The sequence below is a fragment of the Amblyomma maculatum genome, chromosome 11 (assembly GCF_055883805.1).
Source record: "Amblyomma maculatum isolate TAMU_Amacu chromosome 11, ASM5588380v1, whole genome shotgun sequence".
Classification (NCBI taxonomy): Eukaryota; Metazoa; Arthropoda; class Arachnida; order Ixodida; family Ixodidae; genus Amblyomma; species Amblyomma maculatum.
In genome coordinates, this window is record NC_139354.1 from 20,336,441 (window position 1) to 20,355,281 (window position 18,841).

The 18,841-nt window shown below is 47.5% G+C and overlaps 1 protein-coding gene across 4 annotated transcripts in view; it reads right to left on the bottom strand.

Annotated features, from left to right (window-relative positions):
- The window catches only part of Mbs (Myosin binding subunit), an 86,247-nt gene that overhangs the window by 42,468 nt on the left and 24,938 nt on the right, over window positions 1-18,841 (bottom strand). For all 4 annotated transcript variants that reach the window (XM_084583247.1, XM_084583245.1, XM_084583248.1 and 1 more), the window contains exons 4-12: window positions 17,945-18,104; window positions 14,345-14,564; window positions 13,976-14,165; window positions 13,083-13,402; window positions 11,932-12,065; window positions 10,266-10,356; window positions 9,199-9,408; window positions 7,734-7,920; window positions 6,360-6,475 (exon numbers count right to left, since the gene is read on the bottom strand). In XM_084583247.1, coding sequence (XP_084439373.1) covers window positions 6,360-6,475; window positions 7,734-7,920; window positions 9,199-9,408; window positions 10,266-10,356; window positions 11,932-12,065; window positions 13,083-13,402; window positions 13,976-14,165; window positions 14,345-14,564; window positions 17,945-18,104 — 1,628 coding nt within the window. The remainder of the gene's footprint in view (window positions 1-6,359; window positions 6,476-7,733; window positions 7,921-9,198; window positions 9,409-10,265; window positions 10,357-11,931; window positions 12,066-13,082; window positions 13,403-13,975; window positions 14,166-14,344; window positions 14,565-17,944; window positions 18,105-18,841) is intronic.

Here is an 18,841-nt window from a genome sequence, read left to right on the forward strand (position 1 = left end):
AGTTGCAATTATTGCTTGTTTCCCTTCACAGCGAGAAGCATTATTATTTCTGAAATCTCGGCTAAGTGAAATGCATATTTTTGGTCGTTTTTGTCACCCCAAAACTGAAGTGCCATTCGTAGTGCCTCACTAGATATGACAGCAGTGACACTGACGAGATCTTCGTTGGTGGAACTTGAGAAGTCAGAATCTTTGTAGTCCGGTTCTAGAGCTTCGAATGCAGCCACAATAGCTTCACTGCCAAGAACTTTTTCAATCCCGCCTTGTTCATCACCACCGAAAAGTCTTCAGTGGCTGAAAGAGGGCTTGCTGCTGCAGCTCCTCTCGACGCCTTGAGAAAGGCAGATAGTAGTCGGAGACCAAAGCTTCAGATGGCGAAATCACGACATGGTGCCAGCAGTTTACTTAGGTCAGTTCACTCACAGCATCCCATGCTGTTCCTAACCCCTTAAAGGGACACTAAATACAGCCAAAGATGGTATGAAAATCTAATAAACTACATTTGGTGACACTGTCGCCGCATATCCGGCAGCAAAAAATCGAATAATTGCTGAGATATTGCGATAAGAAGTTGAGGTTTTTTCTTGTTCCCGCCGGTTGAATTCAAACTGTGGCCTCCAACTACGTAGTTGGAATTGAGTGACGCACACTATGACGTAAGCGGAGACTCCGTGATAGCTAGCGAGCCGGCGCGGCCCGCGGCGTCGCATCCCTCAAGGGCCAACTTGGCAACAGCGTACTCGCAATGACGGCCTCAGCCGAAATAAATAAAACGATGAAGAGAGTAATTTACCGAGCGATGGGCCCATAAAGGAAGAAAAAAAAAAAACATAGAGCGCTTGTAATGCACAATACTTTACATGTCTCTCAAGCTTTTGCGCTCCTTCTTGCACTGTGTATAAACAAACCGAGCCCTCGGTCATCGCAACGCTTCGTGACATGTTTACATACAAATAAGATTTAGTTACCACCAAAATAGTGTCCTCGCTGCTGCGCTTGTCAGTTTTGAAGCTTCGTCGCACTTTTTTCCTTCAAGGTTTGTGCTACAGCTCCGTGTTCAGCGAAAATTACGTCCACGGTAACAGAACATGACCGAAGTGCCGGCGCCCCTACATTTGCCAGCGCTGTGAAATTCCACATGTTAAAATGGATCCAGTGCACAATATAGTGCTCATAGGCATCCAGAACATTAGTTGCAAGACGTGAGAGCAGGCAGCATGCGCCGATGATCAAGAAGTTGTAATATTTAGACCGGCAACAGAAACACTTTATTGTAAATGGGGCCATGACATAAAAACTAGAAATAATTCCGCGGTTCTTGTGGTGTGGCGTAGCCGAGCGGTTAGCGACGAACGTTATGGAGCAAGCAGTAGCAGGTTCGAGTCTCACCGCTTCTGGCGGTTTATTTTCTTTTTTTTTTTTTTTACAAATCGTTTTTTTTTAACCTTTTGTGATGTATTTCTGGTGCTTCGTTATTTTTAGTTTTTACTTTTTACCCGAGGCCCTTTTTTTCGCCGGGCGACGAGCGCAATATATCGACGCTATCCTTGGTATGAGCGGCAAGTATGCCCCTTTTGTTTACGACGCCTGCAAATAGCACGTTGAAGATCTTGTTGACGCAGTATATGTTGGTCAGATGTGCCATGATTTAGTGAGCAATTAAATGATAATGCGTTTTTCCTTCGGTACTTAGCATATGTATGCTTTTCGTGGCGTACGTAGCTGCAGTCAAGCGGTCAGGTCGCAGTCGAAGCGGCAACGGCGGCGATATGTTGGCGCAGAAGTGTGAACGAAGGAGTGTGTCGGCGGTAGCGGATATCGCTCGCTTGTGCCTCCGAATTCTCAAATGGGAACCATCAAGGCGCATCTGCTGCTCCAAGCTCGTAATTCAGGCGCTGCAAGTTCAAACAAACTATCCGAGTGCGCACGAAATGCCTGAGCCGAAACATAACCAAAACTGAAGAGGGCGCATGTGGCGCCTCCAAGTATATTTTTGTATTTGCCTTGCAACGTTTACGTTGTCTTTTCGCCGTCGTTTACGTATGATAAAAGCGTGTTATCATGTTTGAGAAAAAACGTGCTACCGCATTCAAACATTCAACGTAATTCGCATTTGTCAGCCTCCGGGATCCCTAGCGCGTCACGTGATTTGTAGTTGCGAGCCTCGGCCGTTTGGCTGTGGTGGCGATACCTGTATTTCTGTTATTCTTCTTTACTACATTATAACAGCTCTGTTTTCAGTAAGAGTGGTCTTTTTGTAATCAGGAACTGGCATTCTATCGATGCAAACCCACTTCCTTTCTCTCTTTAGTGTCCCTTTAAAGAACCACCTGAGATCTCCAGTTTACGGCTGGCTTTCTTCCGCGCACTGCAGGTAACGCCGCACCAAAGCTGTCTGGAAGTTTCATTTAGTGGCTCTAATAATGCCAGCCCCAAGAGGTTGAACTTTAGCTGTCATGTTTAGCAGCAAGTAATAAAGACGAATGTGGGAGAACTCTTCACCGAAAAAAATGGCAGCCATAAATTCCAAACAGGAGAAATATTGCTCAGCTGCTGGATTTCAAGGAGCATTGTAATTTCTGTAGAAACCCTCTGAAGAAAGATATTCGATGTCATCTCCTTAGTTGAGACATAAGTGCAGGAAATGGGCGGGTCGAATGTCCTCCCGAAACACTCGAGGCCTCTGACTTCTGTGTTACACCAGGCTTTCGTTATCAGTGCTATTTGCATTACAGAAGAACCCAACAGTAACTCCATCTTTATTGCACCTTTTCCTTGCAGCAGGTCTAGAAGCAAGTGTGGAAAGGAGGGCCAAGCTTGCCACGCTATTGGTACTTTGGGTTTCTGGTAAGCGCAGCTTCGCTGTCCTAAGCACTGGGGGGTGGTTATCTCGAAGACAGCATGGTGTATTGAATGCGAAGGTTCTGCTGATGTCTCCACATTCTCAAAAAGTAACGAGCTCCTTCACTGCTTTGCATATTTTTTAGAGAAGCTGTTTGGTTCAAACATGTGACTTGTGACCTTTCTTTAACTTTTTGTATGTTTTGCATTATTTGTACAGGAACACACTTATAACTCTTAAGAACCCCTTTTCCTCTAGTATGGTAAGTTTCTAATGGGCGTAGCCATATTATGCAGCTGTTTTTCTGCCACAAATTTGTCAGCTTCTGGCGGGCTTCCCTCGGAGTGGAAGCACAGGCACGCAGTCCACGCTGGCTGTGCCCTCAGGTAGATCTCGCCCGAACCCGTGGTATGTGGGTGAGGTGCCACGCAATAACAGCGCACCTTTCAAAAGTGTTCGCACAAAACGCAGCAGGAAAGCATGGTAGGGCTGTAGTCGTACGCTAGTGATCACCAGAAGATCGGTAAAGCCCTCCAAAGCAATCTGCGCAACCATGACGAAATGCTTCGCTGTCCTGGCTTTTTCATCACAATAATTAAAATATAGCTGGCACTTCACCTCTCACCTAATTTCAGGCATTGAAGGGAATAAAGACTAACACATTTCTGGTTTCAAAGTTTGTTTTTCTGCGGCACTGCAACTGTGAGAAAGCTGACGCCGACGAAACGCTTGGCTTGGGACATGTTCGTAGCTTCAAATTCTCATCTTTTCCGGCATTTTCAGTTGGGCCTTCTAATGAAGCGAGAGCATCACTAAACCCGCTGTGGCAAGTTGGCTTTTGTACAGTAGAATCTCGGTGATATGAAATTCAAAGGGAGACATTCGTATCACCCGAAATTTCGTATCACCAAAAAACGAGCAAAATCCGTTTTCAAGCCTTCCAACAGGTACGAAATATTTATTTTCGTTGAAAGAAATCGCGTATATCCTTTTGCACCTTCTTTTCCGCGAGATCTGATAACTGAGAGTTTTGAAAACTGAAAAATTGGGCTGCTGTCTTCTCCTGCACAGACTCGGAGGTCACGGCACGCCGCAGAACATCGATGGTGTGCATCGTTTCTGCTGCCGTCGGCGGTGGGTCATCAACGCTTTGGTCGTCGTCATCTTCGTCACTGCATAGAATGCCAGGCTGTGATGAAGCTTCCTCCGCAATATCTTCAACCGTGCGGAGACCACAGGTGGCGAGGTCGTCGTCCGCGGTGACGAAATCGTCGACGCAACAGTCGATGTCAAGTTGATTCCAGACATCGATGGAAATCGGGTCTGGCACTTGCGAGGCAGTAGCCACAGCGGATTTGAAAACCCCACACTTCGCGAAACAATTGGCGATGGTTGTAGGAACGACGCGATCCCAGGCAATTGCAAGAAAATGCACAGCGTCCAGAAGAGTGCTCTGGAGATTCGCGTCCTTCCTTTCAATCTTCGCGAGGAGGCTGCGCACCAACAAAGCTTTGAAATGGTGCTTAACATTCCTTGTAATCCCAGCATCCAGTGGTTGCAAATGACTTGTTGCGTTTGGGGGCAGGAACACCACCTTAACACTCTGTAGTGCCATTTGTTTTTTCTGTTGTGGCAAGACATCTTGCGGTCGAGGTACATGACGAATTCCATTAACAAAGAAGACGTCATCCATGCTTTTTTGTTCGCCTTGTAGACGCAGGGCAATCGACCGGCTGCCTTAAAGCATCGGGGCTTTTGATATTTGCCAATGACTGTCAGCGGCATCTTTTCCGATCCGTCGGCGTTGCAACAAAACAAAACTGTGATACGTTGTTTGCTCTTTTGTCTGCCCCGGCAGGCATCGCCTTTAAAGCACAAACTTTTTTCGGGCTGGAGATTGTAAAACAGTCCTGCTTCATCTACATTAAAAACATCACGTGCCTCCTATCCCGCTATGTAAGACGGCAGTGTGGTTGTCATCCAGTCTTCCACGGCGGAGGCGTCGACTTTTTTTCCTTCGCCACAAACGGTCTTGTAGGAAAGATTATGATGCACCTTGAACCGGTGAATCCATCCACCGGAGGCCTGAAAGTCACCAATTATAAGTGTGAGTGCGATGTCCGCTGCCTTCTCACGAAGCACTTTTCAGTCGATGTTGCCGCCGGCCGCCGCGACCTCTCTGAACCATGTTACAAGAACCTCTTCCAACTTCACATGGTGGGCAGTTTTGGCTTCTTTAGAATTCATCGCGAAGTGCTGCACATTCTGCATAATTTGGTCGCGCTGACCAACGATCGTTGACAGCGGCAGGCCTAGCTCCTTGGCCATGTCAGTGCGCCTTTTCTTGGGCTCTTTGTCCACCTTATTTAAAATTTCCAATTTGTTTTTAAAGGTCAGCGCCTTCCTCTTCCGTGACATTGCAGTATGATGTACCTTTTCGCGTTGCCGAGATGATCACAAAACGACGCGCTATCAACGCGGTGTCAGCCTCAACAAATGAGAAAACGAAGCAACGTGTTGCCGCTGCAGCGGAGACTCCGGAAAGCGGAAGAGCGTGGCCTGCGGGGCGGCGGAGAAATGTGGAGAGGGCCGCATGGCCGTGCGCACAACTAAAAAAAAAAAAAAAAGAAAAAAAAAGGGGGGGGGGGGAGGGGAGGGAGAGAAAGAGAGAGAGCGGGAGGGGGGGGGGGGGCAAGATATCGCCGCCTTCCTTCGCCAATTTCGCTGCTGCCGCGGGTTGCCAAGCCGGTTTTTTCCCGCTGTAATTTTTTTTTCTTCTTTCGTGTGCGTGGGCCTCAACCGGCCGTGATACCGATGTTTGTATCACCCGTAGCGGAAAGAAAAAGTATTCGGAACATCCTATTTTTTGCCCACTGAATGCAATGCAATTCGGCCGGGGAATTTTATGAATTCGTATCACACCGAATTTCGTATCAGCCGAGTTCGTATCACCGAGATTCTACTGTATCTAGCCTTTATCCCATATCATGCGTGCTAGTCGGCAAAGTATCAAACAGTGCAGCAGCCGAAGGCTGAATTTGTTGACATGGCCATTGGCCTTTGTTCAAGACGTGTGTCCACATCCCGATCAGTGCGTGCAAAGACACAGACTGTTCTTCCCAGCAGCTTTTTTTTTCTTTTCTGTATTTTCAAACCTCGATATATACTTGGAAAATATTACAAGATTCAAATACTGATATTTGCTTTGAAGCCTGAACCAAATAGCACGTTATTCATTTCAATATTCAAAAGATTTGAATATTTGCATAACCCCCAAAGTATAACGCATTACAATAGCAGCAGCAACAGCAGCAGTTTTGATCTTGTTTTCTCATCTTTCACATACTGCAACTGCTCGTGTTTTGCAAGAACTAATAAAAGCCCGATGCCCATAGCAGCAGCTTCCCTACGACACATCAGCACAGTTGTTGGTAAAGTGTCCCAGACCTTCCAGAAACTAACGCAGCTAACCGCAGCACACACCAGGGGTCCTTCAAACCAACATCACAAAACCCACCTGGCCAACATCCCCTTCAAGGTACACAACGCCCGTCGATCTCCGCTTTGGTCGCCGTCGCCTTGAAATTGCCGACTGCACATTCGTCTTGCCATCGTCCTTGTCTCCTTCTCCAGCTGCACGCATCAAGAAAAGAGCAAGAGTTTTAGAGCTGCTGAAGATATTCTTTCCGACATCCCACTTCGGGCCCCATGAGAAAAAAGTTTTCTTACAGTGTAGATTACCGACAGATGACTGCATGCAGATTTTTTACTTCATAAGCAAACAAAAAGTTTGGATGGACTATCACCCAAAGTGTGCCACATGTTACAGCCGCAACCGTGCCCTCACAGTAGTCTGACATGTGCTTTTGAAAGATGAATCGGAGAAGTTGTACAAATACTGAAACCCCGAAGCATACTTTTGACACGTGCCATAGAGTTTTTTCGAGAAATGTTTTGTACACTTCAGAGGGATGCTATCAGAGAAATCTGTGGTCATGTCTGCAACAGCTGGATCAGATTAGCACAGCAATTCTCGTGCCTCCTATTGCTTCACAACTTCTTCACTCTGGCAACACTAAGCGTGTCTGAGCATAATTCAGCATGACTGACATTAAGTGCACGAGCGCTAGCGCATCTCTGCTTTCCAAGTCTCTTCCATGAGCGACCATGCTGCTGCACTTTCCCGAGACTCCGCTCTGACAGCCACTATCGGAATAGGTGCTGGTCACTTGGCATTGTCGTTCAAAAAGTTTTGGCAGTCCAATTTCGAACTGACTAAATGCTGCCAATTTCATTCATTTTACTCAGTTTTCGCTGCCCTGGCCAGCCCTCAGACATTGAAAAACTATCTTGTGAAAATCGTCCTTTTAGAAACGCCTGGAATTGATATGCAAATAGAGATATCTAGCATTATTTCTTTTTTCTCTGGCTTTCTGCTATCAAGAAGGGTTTCTTGCTCATTTACAGAGAGAGTGTACACTGCTTAGTCATAGAGGTTGTGTTTTGCAACTGTCATGTTGTGCAGTTAACAAGAGCTGCTGGATAGTTGGCACTCAGATTTTCGCCAGAGGTGGTCTTTGGTCGTCAATTTCTGTCTGGTGCATTACGATGATTAATTAACCCATCAGTCTAATAAAAACACAAGAATAGACCCCAAATTCCATTGTTATTGCTCGCTCCAGAGCAGTGTGCATGATATCAGTAACCACAGATCCCGACATCTCCTGCCTCACTGGTTGCCCCAGGAAACCCCCTGCGCATGTCTTCTCTCCCCGTCTCGTCTGTCAGCGCCGTTTCATCACTTCGTCCAACGTGAACCAACCAGCCAGACTCAGCCCTGTTCCGGGACCCCTTTAGAGACTATGCTTGAGGTACTGCATAGCCAACGCACCTTCTCTGGTGGTGGTGTCATCCACAATGCCCTTTGGCCGGATAGGGACCGTGACAGTGTGACTGATGTCACCACCCGATGAGGCGGTGACCCCTCGCTGACCCCGTGCCCTGGGCATAGAGAAGGTCACCACAGGCGTCGCCTCCGGACTGCTTGGAACCACTCGGACCGCAGGAGGTTCTTCTTCCTGGGGTTTGTATGATGAAGAAGCAAATAATTTAGAACCTTACAAAGGTATGCCCATCTTTGTGACTTCAAAGCCCCCAACACTAGGTGGACGCAGTCCCTGCAACTGCTGAAAGAACATTCCACCGCTCTGGCGCTTGCACCGCTGATGTGCACCTCCTCGTTAAAGAAGCCCAACAAGCAGCAACCATAGAGAGCAAGGGGGGCGACTTCGGCAAAGCACGAACAGCAACTTCGAACGGCACTGCTTTGGCGATTAGCTCAAAACAAAATTCTCCAGATGATCACCCTTGCACCAGTGTGAACTTCAGTGATAGCTGGGACTGCGCTAACTGCTGATGCTCATTAAAGATCCCACAACTATGGGCGTGGGATGCAGTTACGCCTCTACACTCGCATCAGCATCATGGTTAACAGCTAGCATTCGCTGCAAGCCAAAGTGTTGGAAGTAGCAGCAGTAACGAATGTAGGAGTGTAACGTAGGCATGAGCGATGTATGGCAGGAGACAGAGTTGCCAGCCATGAGCCCCAAGTAACTCTGCGTAACGGTGTTGAGTGCGTCATGCCCACAACCGCGCATCCCTCACGGTCATTGATCTCTCCGTAATCTATCCATATAAGACACGTATGAAAAATGCAGGGCAGACAGTGTTAGAGAAGTCAGTAAGAACTTCAATAGGTGTCAGGGTGTGGCATAGGGGTTGTTGGGATGGTTGTTGAGAGTTTCGTGCTGTAGACATGGCTCAGGAAAACCTTAAAGTGGGGCAGTTATGCAGGTCATAAGTTTGTAAGCCACGAAATAAAGTAGACAGGAATGCCACTTCTGGTATGCTGCAACACATTCGACAAGCAAGATTTTGAACACCCAGAGTGCGTCCAGCACTTAGTGTTATGCTGTACTCTCTCTCTACTTTTTTTTCTCCTAATTGCACACCAAACGAGCTTTGTGCTCACTTTTCCTATTTCACCATACTCTTTGCAGGAATAGCCACGCCAAAGCATCAGCGCATTGAAGCAGACAACCAAGGTAAATGCCACGGTGAATGTGGGTCTTGGACAATAAAGGGCAGGGAGCGCCTGACATGGTGGATCTTGGAATGACAATCTTCTATCTAGTGTTGTTTTTTTAAAAATCAGTGCTCTGGAGTAGACACTTGGCTGCACCCTTCCTATCCGGATTAAGTCCAGTTTCGAGCAGAAGTTGACCGCCACTTATCAAGGAGTCCATCCCAAGACAGATACGTTAAATAACTGCGACTGGTAAAGCCCTGCAACATACCTTCTCCTTGTCTCTGTTCCTCCAGGAATGCCGACGCACCAAGTCATCTGCCGCGCTTGTGGTTGTAGTAGTAGTGGTAGTGGTGGTTGTGGTGGGTGCAGGGCCAATGACTGCCGCTGGCGGTGGCTTGTCCTCTTTCTTGTCCTCAAGCTCCTGCTGACGCTTCAGCAGCTGCTGCTCGGCAGATTTGACGTCCTCTAGCGTCACACCCTGAAATGAGAAAAAGAGAGCAAAAAAAAGATCATGCACTCGTCCAAATAAGGGGAGCAGTCGTTCACCCGCATCCACCCAGGCACAGCCATATGGCTACAGAAAAAAAGCAGAAACCAGAAGTATGCCCAAACCCCTTCAGTAGCTACTAGAGAATGTAATAGTTTAGCAGCCTCACTAAAGCACCCTCACGAAGAGTTGGACATGACTGAACGACTGAACTGAAAGCCTTCCAAAATGTTCCTTCGCAAAAAATGAAAAACAAAAAAAAAATTAAGGAAGGTATTTTTATTCATGAGAACAAGGAGGGTGCACTACTGTCAACGAAATGAATACCCGGCGCTGTGCCAAAGACACCCCCGTCAGTAAAAATCGGCACGGTGCAGCCCTGTAGTATTTTTTTGTTACACTCCAACTGCAGCTACCTTGGCTTTGGATTGAAATGGCTTTAGCTGGCTGCCTAGCCGATGATGCCAATGATGTTAGTGCAGACATTGATGGTGATGCTGGCGATTACTATGTAGCTTCAGATTTCTCGGTGCCGGCTTCACAAAAATTATTCTTGCACGAGCAGAGGCCACTTATTGGGCGGAGATTTAGGGCAGTGGTTGTACAATCGGAAAGCTCGGTCGAAAATTGGGAGTCTGCCAGGCAAATCAGAAGCGTTAGCAGGTATGCACACCGCAAATTATTGAGAATGGACTATGCTGCACGTTACAAAAATTGAGAAAAGAGAGGATCTGACATGCAGGGGCTCAAAACACACCCCACATACAACAGTGTTTGTGTCAACCAAGTGTTGGAAACCATTTTGCACTGCACGCAGGCAATAGCGGTAGAGAGAGGCACCGTCTCACCTGTGTTGACCGCCTCGTCTCTCGAACTCGCTTGGCATGTGCCTTCCGCTGCGTTTCAGATTCCTCGTCCCGCACCGGCAGCACAAAGGTCCTGCCCACAAAGGCAGAAGCAAGAAATCAACACATAAAACAAGTAAATGCAAAACGAAAAGCGGAAACTTTGTCAATACACGGCTAACAGCTCTAGATGAAGTTGGAAACCATGTGAAAACTGCAGCAGTGGATGGACCCTGTGTTGCTGTGAGAGATGCCATAGAGTGCTCCCAATCAATATTGCATTGTCTGGGCTTCTTTCATGTGCACCGACATTGCACACAACATGAGCCGCCCCACCTCATCAATATTATTTCAGAGCCCTCCACTATAATATTCGTTATAGCTAGGAGCTGGACTTCTCGGTTAAAAGAAACAATGAAAAACGCTCCGCCGTGGTGGTGCATTGGTTAAGAGCTCAACTCTATGCTCAAGGATGCGGGATTGAATCCAGGCCTCGGCGGCCGCTTTTCGATGGAGGCGAAAGGTGAGCCGCCCATGTGCTGTGCGATGTCAGTGCACATTAACCCTTTCACTGTTGACTGTTTTTGACCGGGACGCACCCCCAGTGTCGGCTTGGTTTCAGAGAACAAGCATATCAGGGAACGAGCATAAAGATTTATGAAGTCGAAAGAGAAAAAAGTTGGAAAGAGCCTAAAACACTCGTGTGCTGCTGCTGCTGCTAACGACAAGCTGTCCTCAAGCGAGGGCGCGTGGAGAGAGCGAATGCAGCAATCGAGTCACATGTCAGTCGGAGAGAGGCAACCGCGTGCGGCCCTGAACTTGCCACGCCGTAGCGGAAGCGCGACAAAGAACAAAAATAAAAACCTCCAAACCTGCCGCAGATGGCAGAACAAACTTTGAACCCATAACCGCACGCGCGCGCCGAAGGATCGCTCGCTCGAGAGAGTAGTGTCACGGAGCGACCACGCCCCCTCCCACGAGCAAACAACGGGCGGGCGCGGTCGCACCATACTCTTCCATATATGTGTCATATCGGCGCGGAGCGAGCATATCAGCTTGTAGAAAGATTCAACAGATGGCGGAGCAAGTCCAAGCGCGGTAGCTTTACGGTGAGGCGCGAAGATTTGAACGCAAGATAGAATACGTACGGGTACGTTATTGACACTGCGGGGAGGAAACGCGAATACGTACCGGTACGTTCGTGACAGTGAAAGGGTTAAAGAACCCCAGGTGGTCGAAATTTCCCGAGTCCTCCACTACGGCATCTCTCATAGCCCGAGTCGTTTTGAGACATTAAACCCCACAAACTAAACCAAACAATGAAAAACTATGTCAAATTTAGTTTTCGAAATTCGGATTTATCTGAAAAAAGTTTAGTACTATACTAGGCATGCAAGGCACAGCAAGCTACTGATAGCCAAAGCACTGTGTGTTCGCTATCGCAATCTAGTTCAGCAGTGAGTTGGCAAAGAAGGCTCACCAGCGACGTCACGGGAAAGTACACATTTCATCAACATGCAGACCATGTGATGCCCTGCCCACTTATTTTTGCTCTACCCAGCGTGACAACCCAACATTACCACAGCAACCTTGCATTTGGAAGTAATATGAGAACCATGAGAACGAGAAGCTTTAGAGACCATGAGAACGAGAAGCTTTGATACAAAACCTTTTCGTGATGCTCTCGTTGGAGGGCGGTGTAGATGGTGCAGTAGTCGTGACCTCCGTAACCCCACTGTCTGCAGTGACCCGCAGGGGTTTCCGAAGCGTGACAACATCCGCAGGTGTTGGGGGCTCTTTCTTCTGTAATGATCCAATACAGGAACAATACACACTTAAAATTAGGGTGTCAAAGATGTCTTCCAATGCTCTCACAGAGCCATACAGCCATGGCAGCAAAGTGCTTCAGTAGTACTTTACCAAGCTACAACTGCGCCTCCTTTTTAACTACAGTAAATCGTATACGCAATCCACCATGAATTCCTAAGCAGCAACATTAAACACCCTACAAAAACATACAGGTATGCTGACATCTCAAAGTGTGTCATAAGCTGCTAAGAACGAATGCCAGCAATGTTGACACAGCTGCAAATCATAAAACTAGTTACAATGTCAGCACCATGCTTCAGCTTCAGTGGGAAAGGTTTTGCAAGCCAGTGACCAATGAAGGTGGAGGTCAATTTGTGCGAGCCAGCGAACAAGGCTGCTCCGAATATGAAATACTATACTTATTGACACAATAAAGGAAATAAAAATAAAGACATAGAAGTTCTTCCACCTATAGAAGTTCTTCCACCTGGGTAGCGGCTCGACACATGTACAGGCCAAAGCAAACTTCACTTGCACACCACACATGACCGACTACTCTTGAACGTTCTCTGGCACATGAGGTTCATCTGGGCATCCAACACTAAGCATGCCCATGCCATCACCGCGTCTCCAATACTGGATCGGATTAGCAATGCTTTAAAACACTGGAGAAACTGCAGGCTGCCAATGTTCAGTCTCAGTTTACGCTACAATTGGTGTATCTAGAAACTTTTACTGTTAATAGAGGCCTTTTGGAGCAGCTTTGTGCAATTTCAATGGATCTCACGCTTTTGGAGCATCCTGGTGCAAGCCTAGTTAAATGGCCAGTGTGGACCAGGCAGCTATTAAGGTCACACTGGACACAGATGGAAAGAAGCCGACAGCAAAAAGCTGCGGCGGCGACCTTTGAGAAGCCATTGTGCTATCCTACCAATCGTGCCATCCCATCAAATTTCTCTGTTCAATCTTCTCGTGCAGTCCTCTGCTGCACTCAACTGCACAGACACTCGCCTTGTCATCGATGGTAATGGTTGCAACGACAACAGGTGGCGACTCGACGGTCCTCGGGGCCAGCCCGGGGTGTGAGACTGTCACCTCCGCGGAGACCGGCTCCGCATTGTCGGGACTGGGTCGCCGCAGCCGCCTCAATGCCAGTGTCACCGCTTCCTCCTCTTTCTCCTTCTCCGGCTGTGGCTTAGGCTTGTTGTCTGCGTCAGCGCCTAGGTATGCGTTGCTCACCGCCCGGTTGACTTCGTTCTTTCGTGCCACTTGCCGCTCCTCCAGCGAGCTCGGATGCAACCGAATCTCCCGCTCTTCTGATTTGCGTTCCGCTGTAAGGGGACAAGTGAATATTTATCGGAGAAATAATATGAACTGACTGATGGTCAATCCAATGGGAGTGTGATAGCATAAAAAATTGCAATTTCTCTGCTCTTCGGTTCTGTCTCTTTCCCCCCCCTGTACTCCTCCTCCTATGCCTCCTCCCTTGTGAATAAAACCATGTGAATATCTCAGACTTCACCTGAAGACAGTCTGTCCTCACTGGCAAAGATAAGACTGTACACTAGATAAGATTATTTTCTCCTGCTCCCCCCTTCAGTGGGAGCACCCCTGTTGACAATAGCCTTGTTGAATACCCATGAATACCATGTTGAATACCCCCGTTGACAAGAATGACTTTCCTGACAAGGGTGTCCCCCCTGATGACGCCATCTACAGGTCTAAAATAACTCTCCTGATGAAAATTTTCCCCGACAAGAATGTTCCTACAATGACTGCGTCCCTCAAACAAGAATTCTTCCCCAACAAGCCTAAGGCTGTCCCACAAATGAGTGCTCCTTGAAGGATGCTTGAGCAGCAATTTACAAGTTGCACACTCGTGAGAAGAAAGCCAGGTCCCCGACCTTCCTCGTCAACCTTGGCGAGGAGGAGCTGATTCTCAATGGCGGTGCGCTCGGACGAGGTGTCCTTGACCACCACGCTGTTCTTGTCGGCCAGGCTCATGCGCGTGACTGAAGTTCGCCGCTTCAGGGGAGGAGGCCGCTGTGCTTTCCTCTCCAGAATCTCTTGGATCTCGGGACGCTCCTTCTGCATCTGTGTGGGCACGAGAAAAAAAACAATTACTAGTCAGCATAAAACCAGTGCAATACAAACAGCAACACCATGATGCAGAGGCAGATGCATCAGGCGACAGGAAGAAGTATGAAGCACAAAATCGAACAATTAGTAGATGAGTCTTATAGGGGGGGGGAGACAAAACGGGAGACACGTACGCTGTCCTGCTTCTTGCGCAGCTCCTCGAGCACAGGCAGCACCTCAGGATCAGCCAGGTCGAAGCAGGTTTGGCCCACATAGTTGGGCAGTGCCATGTTGGCCAGGTTTTCACACAGGATGCGGCAGGCCGCCTTCTGGCCCCAGTGGGCGGCCGCATGCAGGGGCGTCCAACCGTCCACATCCTGGGCGTTCAAGTCCACCCCAGCCTGGATCAGCACACTGCATGGGAACACATTGGTTAGGGTGGGCAATTAAAGTGAATACATAAAATGGTGTCCAACAAAATAGAAGCAACACTAGTCCAGAAGCGATTTTCGTGTTCCCATGCTGTTTGCAGTCTTGCGTTACATTCTGCTACTGAGTTTCCACAGAAAGAATGGTAGATGAGAGGTGTCTTTCACACAACGCGTCGATCTCACACTCGGCTCACCTTTCGTTATTTGCCCCTCTCAATGTCACAGCTTTTCAAAGCATTAGCCACAAGGCTTCACACGACACTACTGCACGATTGCAAAATTATGAGCGTTGCCATCAAAACTTCCTATTTGATCGGGTACATACTGCAGTCACTCCAGACGTAATCACAAATGCACACTGAGAGAGCAACTCTCTGCAACACAAGAGAGCAACACATTAATACATTAGATCTGTGAAACTGGCCCGTTGTGCGAATAACCATGACTAACGCATAATTGGTCCCAAAAGAACTTCTGGCCTGGCCTAGTTGATAAGGAAGAAGAAAAGAATAATAAAGCCTTCAATGGGGCCTTTCTTTAGTGTTTTTGTCAGCCTGTATACTCTAAACAGTGTTCGCAGCAAAGGCGCATGCCCAAATCCCCCCGACCACACTTGGCACGAGGGCCAGAACAATAAATACCAAAGCCTGTGAGCCAACATCAACCACCATTTTCCTGCCAAGTGCGCAGAAATAAAAAAAGAAATTTAAAGACGTACTGCAACTTTTCTCTGCTTTTGTGCCAAAAAATGCACCCCTCATAAAATACCACCCACTCATGCGGCAATGTCAGCTGACGCAAGCTTTTTTTTTTTTGGGGGGGGGGGGGGGGGGGGAGACAGACAAAAATAATTAGTGACTCGTCTTTTTTCCTTGGCATCTTGTGTGAATACAATGCAGTCACAAACGAAAACCCAACTTCTTTCCACATTCCCCCATTCTACAGACTGTCCAACTTGCCACCAGAGAGAAAACTCGCCACAAAAATTAAGGCTGCCCGTGACCATCTACTACGAGCCAAGAAGCCCTCTCTCTGCCGTCCACACAGCTTACAATGCCCAAGCAGTACCCGCCACAAAAAACAAGGAATAACTAGAAAAAGTATTCACTTTTCTGCTTCAACTGCCACAAGCTTCCTTTCTATAAAAACAAAAACAAAACCAGCCCGCACAAGTGAGGCCAAAAGACAACTTCCTGAACTTGGTACATAGCACATACCAAGCTTGAAGGCGAAAGGCCCACGTAGCACCCGGAGAGAGCCCCATTACTACAGCAGGAACTCGTTGACATATTCCCAGTTCATACGTTCAAAATTGGTGGCAGATGTCCCATAGAGTTACTACTTTTCTCCCAGTTAACACGTTCCCTGGTAATATGGTTTCCCAGTTACTACATACGAAATTTTGACAATTTGGACATACAATAGGTTTAGCAATCTGCTAACATACCAGCTGGCCTAGCAAGAGGGGCACACGACATGAGCTGGAGTGCAGTGGCGCACATCCGTCAATCTACCATACCTAGGTGCAAAAGAAGGAAGCACAAAAAAAAAAAAGGAAGACAATGCGCTAATACATGAGAGGTCCATCGCTACGGATACGTGACATGGAAAGAAACCCAATGGCAGCTTCACAATGCCTGGGAGCATGAGGGCGCAGCATCTTAGAACAAGCCGGCTTCTCCCACAGAATGCAGCAAGAAGAGCGAAAACGCGACGACAATGCACCACCACGACGGCTTCTCGACAGTGCAACCGTGTAAGGGGCCAAAGCACCAATAAATTAGAAAAAAATTCTGGCCTGCCATTGCTATCAACAGACTGCTTGTGTTAATAAATCTAGTCCACATTAAAGACAACTTAAATGTGGAGCGAGTTCGAGCAGCAAAAAAGGAGCAGTTGATATCGTGAGCCCAGAAAAGCTTATCGACATTTTCAAAATCTGGCACTTCGGATCTCAGGTCTTCCTGGATATGTTGTTGTAGTGAGAGCTACTACATTGGCCACAGTCTCGCCATTTCACCGTGCCTGTCCGGGACAGGTCCGAAGAGCGAAGAAAGGAGAAGTCGTGGGAAGCAATAGCGGCTAGCTGACATGGTCGAGCACTAACTGAGCGTAGGGCTTCCTGACATTATGCTTGGCAGGAGCTGCCAACTTGGGTCTCTCCTTTCATATGAGAGGGCGATATCAGAATCGGCCTGCCAAAACATTTGCATTCACATTATCCCTAGGCCATGCAGGCCTATTCACACGACTCGGTTAAAGCGGGGCTTGATATGTTGGCTGGTAGCTTATGCTATCACGTCATCGTGAAGGTGGGAGTAAAAACAGAAAGAGGTACCGTAGTGGAGGCCTTCGGACAACCGCGCGATAGAGGCTTTTGGGTCAAAAGTGGCCGTGCCCCTTATGGTAAAAATAAAGCTGAAACCATAGAGTAAACTACTATGTGCAAAAGCCATGTCTTTACTTTCAAGCCGAACCTAAGTGATGACATGCAGATAGCTTGCGCGTAACTCCAGGTTGAACTACAAGCTAAACTCCAGCCGATTTTTTTTTCTTGCTTTCCTTAGGCATATCAACTACATTTTACTTTATATAGCAAATAGTAGTAGTAGTAGCAGTAGTATGCAGTTCTTTAATTGTTAAATAAAACAAAAACAGAAGTAAAAAGATGTTTGCCAGCCCCGGTATCTACTATCGAGAAGACTGAAGCACATGAACTGGGGCGGCGGAAAGAAAGTGATAGAGAGCGACAGGGAGAAAGGACAGGGAGCAACTACCCTCATATCTATTCAGTTTTCACTCCTGCTGTATACCACCTGACTAAGGCAAGAAGGCTACGTATGGCCCTGCCATAGACAGTCTGCTACTTGCACCAGATGACATTGATTATATTGAATGGGAAGGAAAGAATACTGCACTGCACAGTGAAGGACTTATTAGTTTATTATTTTCACTCAACTGAATACCATACCACTGTGATTGCTGATTGGTTTGTTTTTGTTGGTTTGTGGCGTTTAACGTCTGAAAGCGACTCAGGCTATGAGAGACGCTGTAGTGAAAAGCCCCAGAAATTTCGACCAACTGGGCTTTTTTAACGAGCACTGACATCGCACAGCACACGGGCGGCTGACTTTTCGCCTCCACAAAAAAGCGGCTGCCGAGGCTGGGATACCACTGTCATGTAATCCCAATGTCGCAGTGGGGAAGAGCACTATGTCTCCTAGCTCAGTTCCTTGACCCACTACACTGAAATCCCTCCAACCAGCCATGCCAGCCGACTTCTCCAATAATCCCCTGAGCGGCACCTAAAGAATTAACAAAGGTTAAAACTACAGACACTGCTCCAAAACAAGGGTCACCAACCTCATGACCTTTAGGTAGCCCTTGGCAGCTGCCACATGCAGCGAGGTGGCGCCGGTCTTAGGGTGCACCTTGTCAGGCACCCGGTTGTTGTTCAACATCTGCTTGGCATCCTCCAGCATCAGTCTCTCCTCCTCATTGCGAGCTGCCTCGCAGTCCACGTCTGCAACCACCAGCCACAGTGCAACAAGTCATTCTCCATACCGGAATCACCAGGCTCAAAAACTCTTCGGCAGGCATCCTCCAGCCCATTTAGTCCTCACAAGCACTGCATGTCACGTACGCTGCCTACTTACAAGCTTTTCCGCAATAAATAGTCGGTTCAGGCAAAAAAAAAAGTAATAATTAGTTTTGTGACGTCGAGCACTAGCTGCAGGCAAGCATGTAAGTGTTGAAACTGCGTCACGTAAACATTAACGTAACTATGTCGAAGGCTGTGCTGCTAAGCTCACTATTTGAGGAAGTATAATCCATCCTGGCTACGTCAACAAGTGGTTATACTAGTGTTAAACGGTCAGGACGTCCCCTTGAAAACTATATGCAAGAGTATAGCTACATTACTTGCGCTGTCGAAATCCCATTGACTGGGACGTCCAATATACCAAACGGAGCGGGCAAGTCTCTGCAAAGTGGCACTTCTCGCGTAGCATTCCCATGGTAACTTTTTAAAATTCCCTTTCTTAATTTGATATTATTCTATTTATAGTGCATTTGCAATGGCACTACACCATATCACAGGCAGCTGACTGTTTCTATTTGCAGTCTGCTGTGAATGATGTGAAGCAGGTTAGGCCTAACAACAACACCTAGTTTTCTATGCAGTGCCAGAATGCTGGAGGGCCCAATATTGGCATAGTGTTGGCAATGCATTGGTCATATGTTGGACATATTTCCAACACA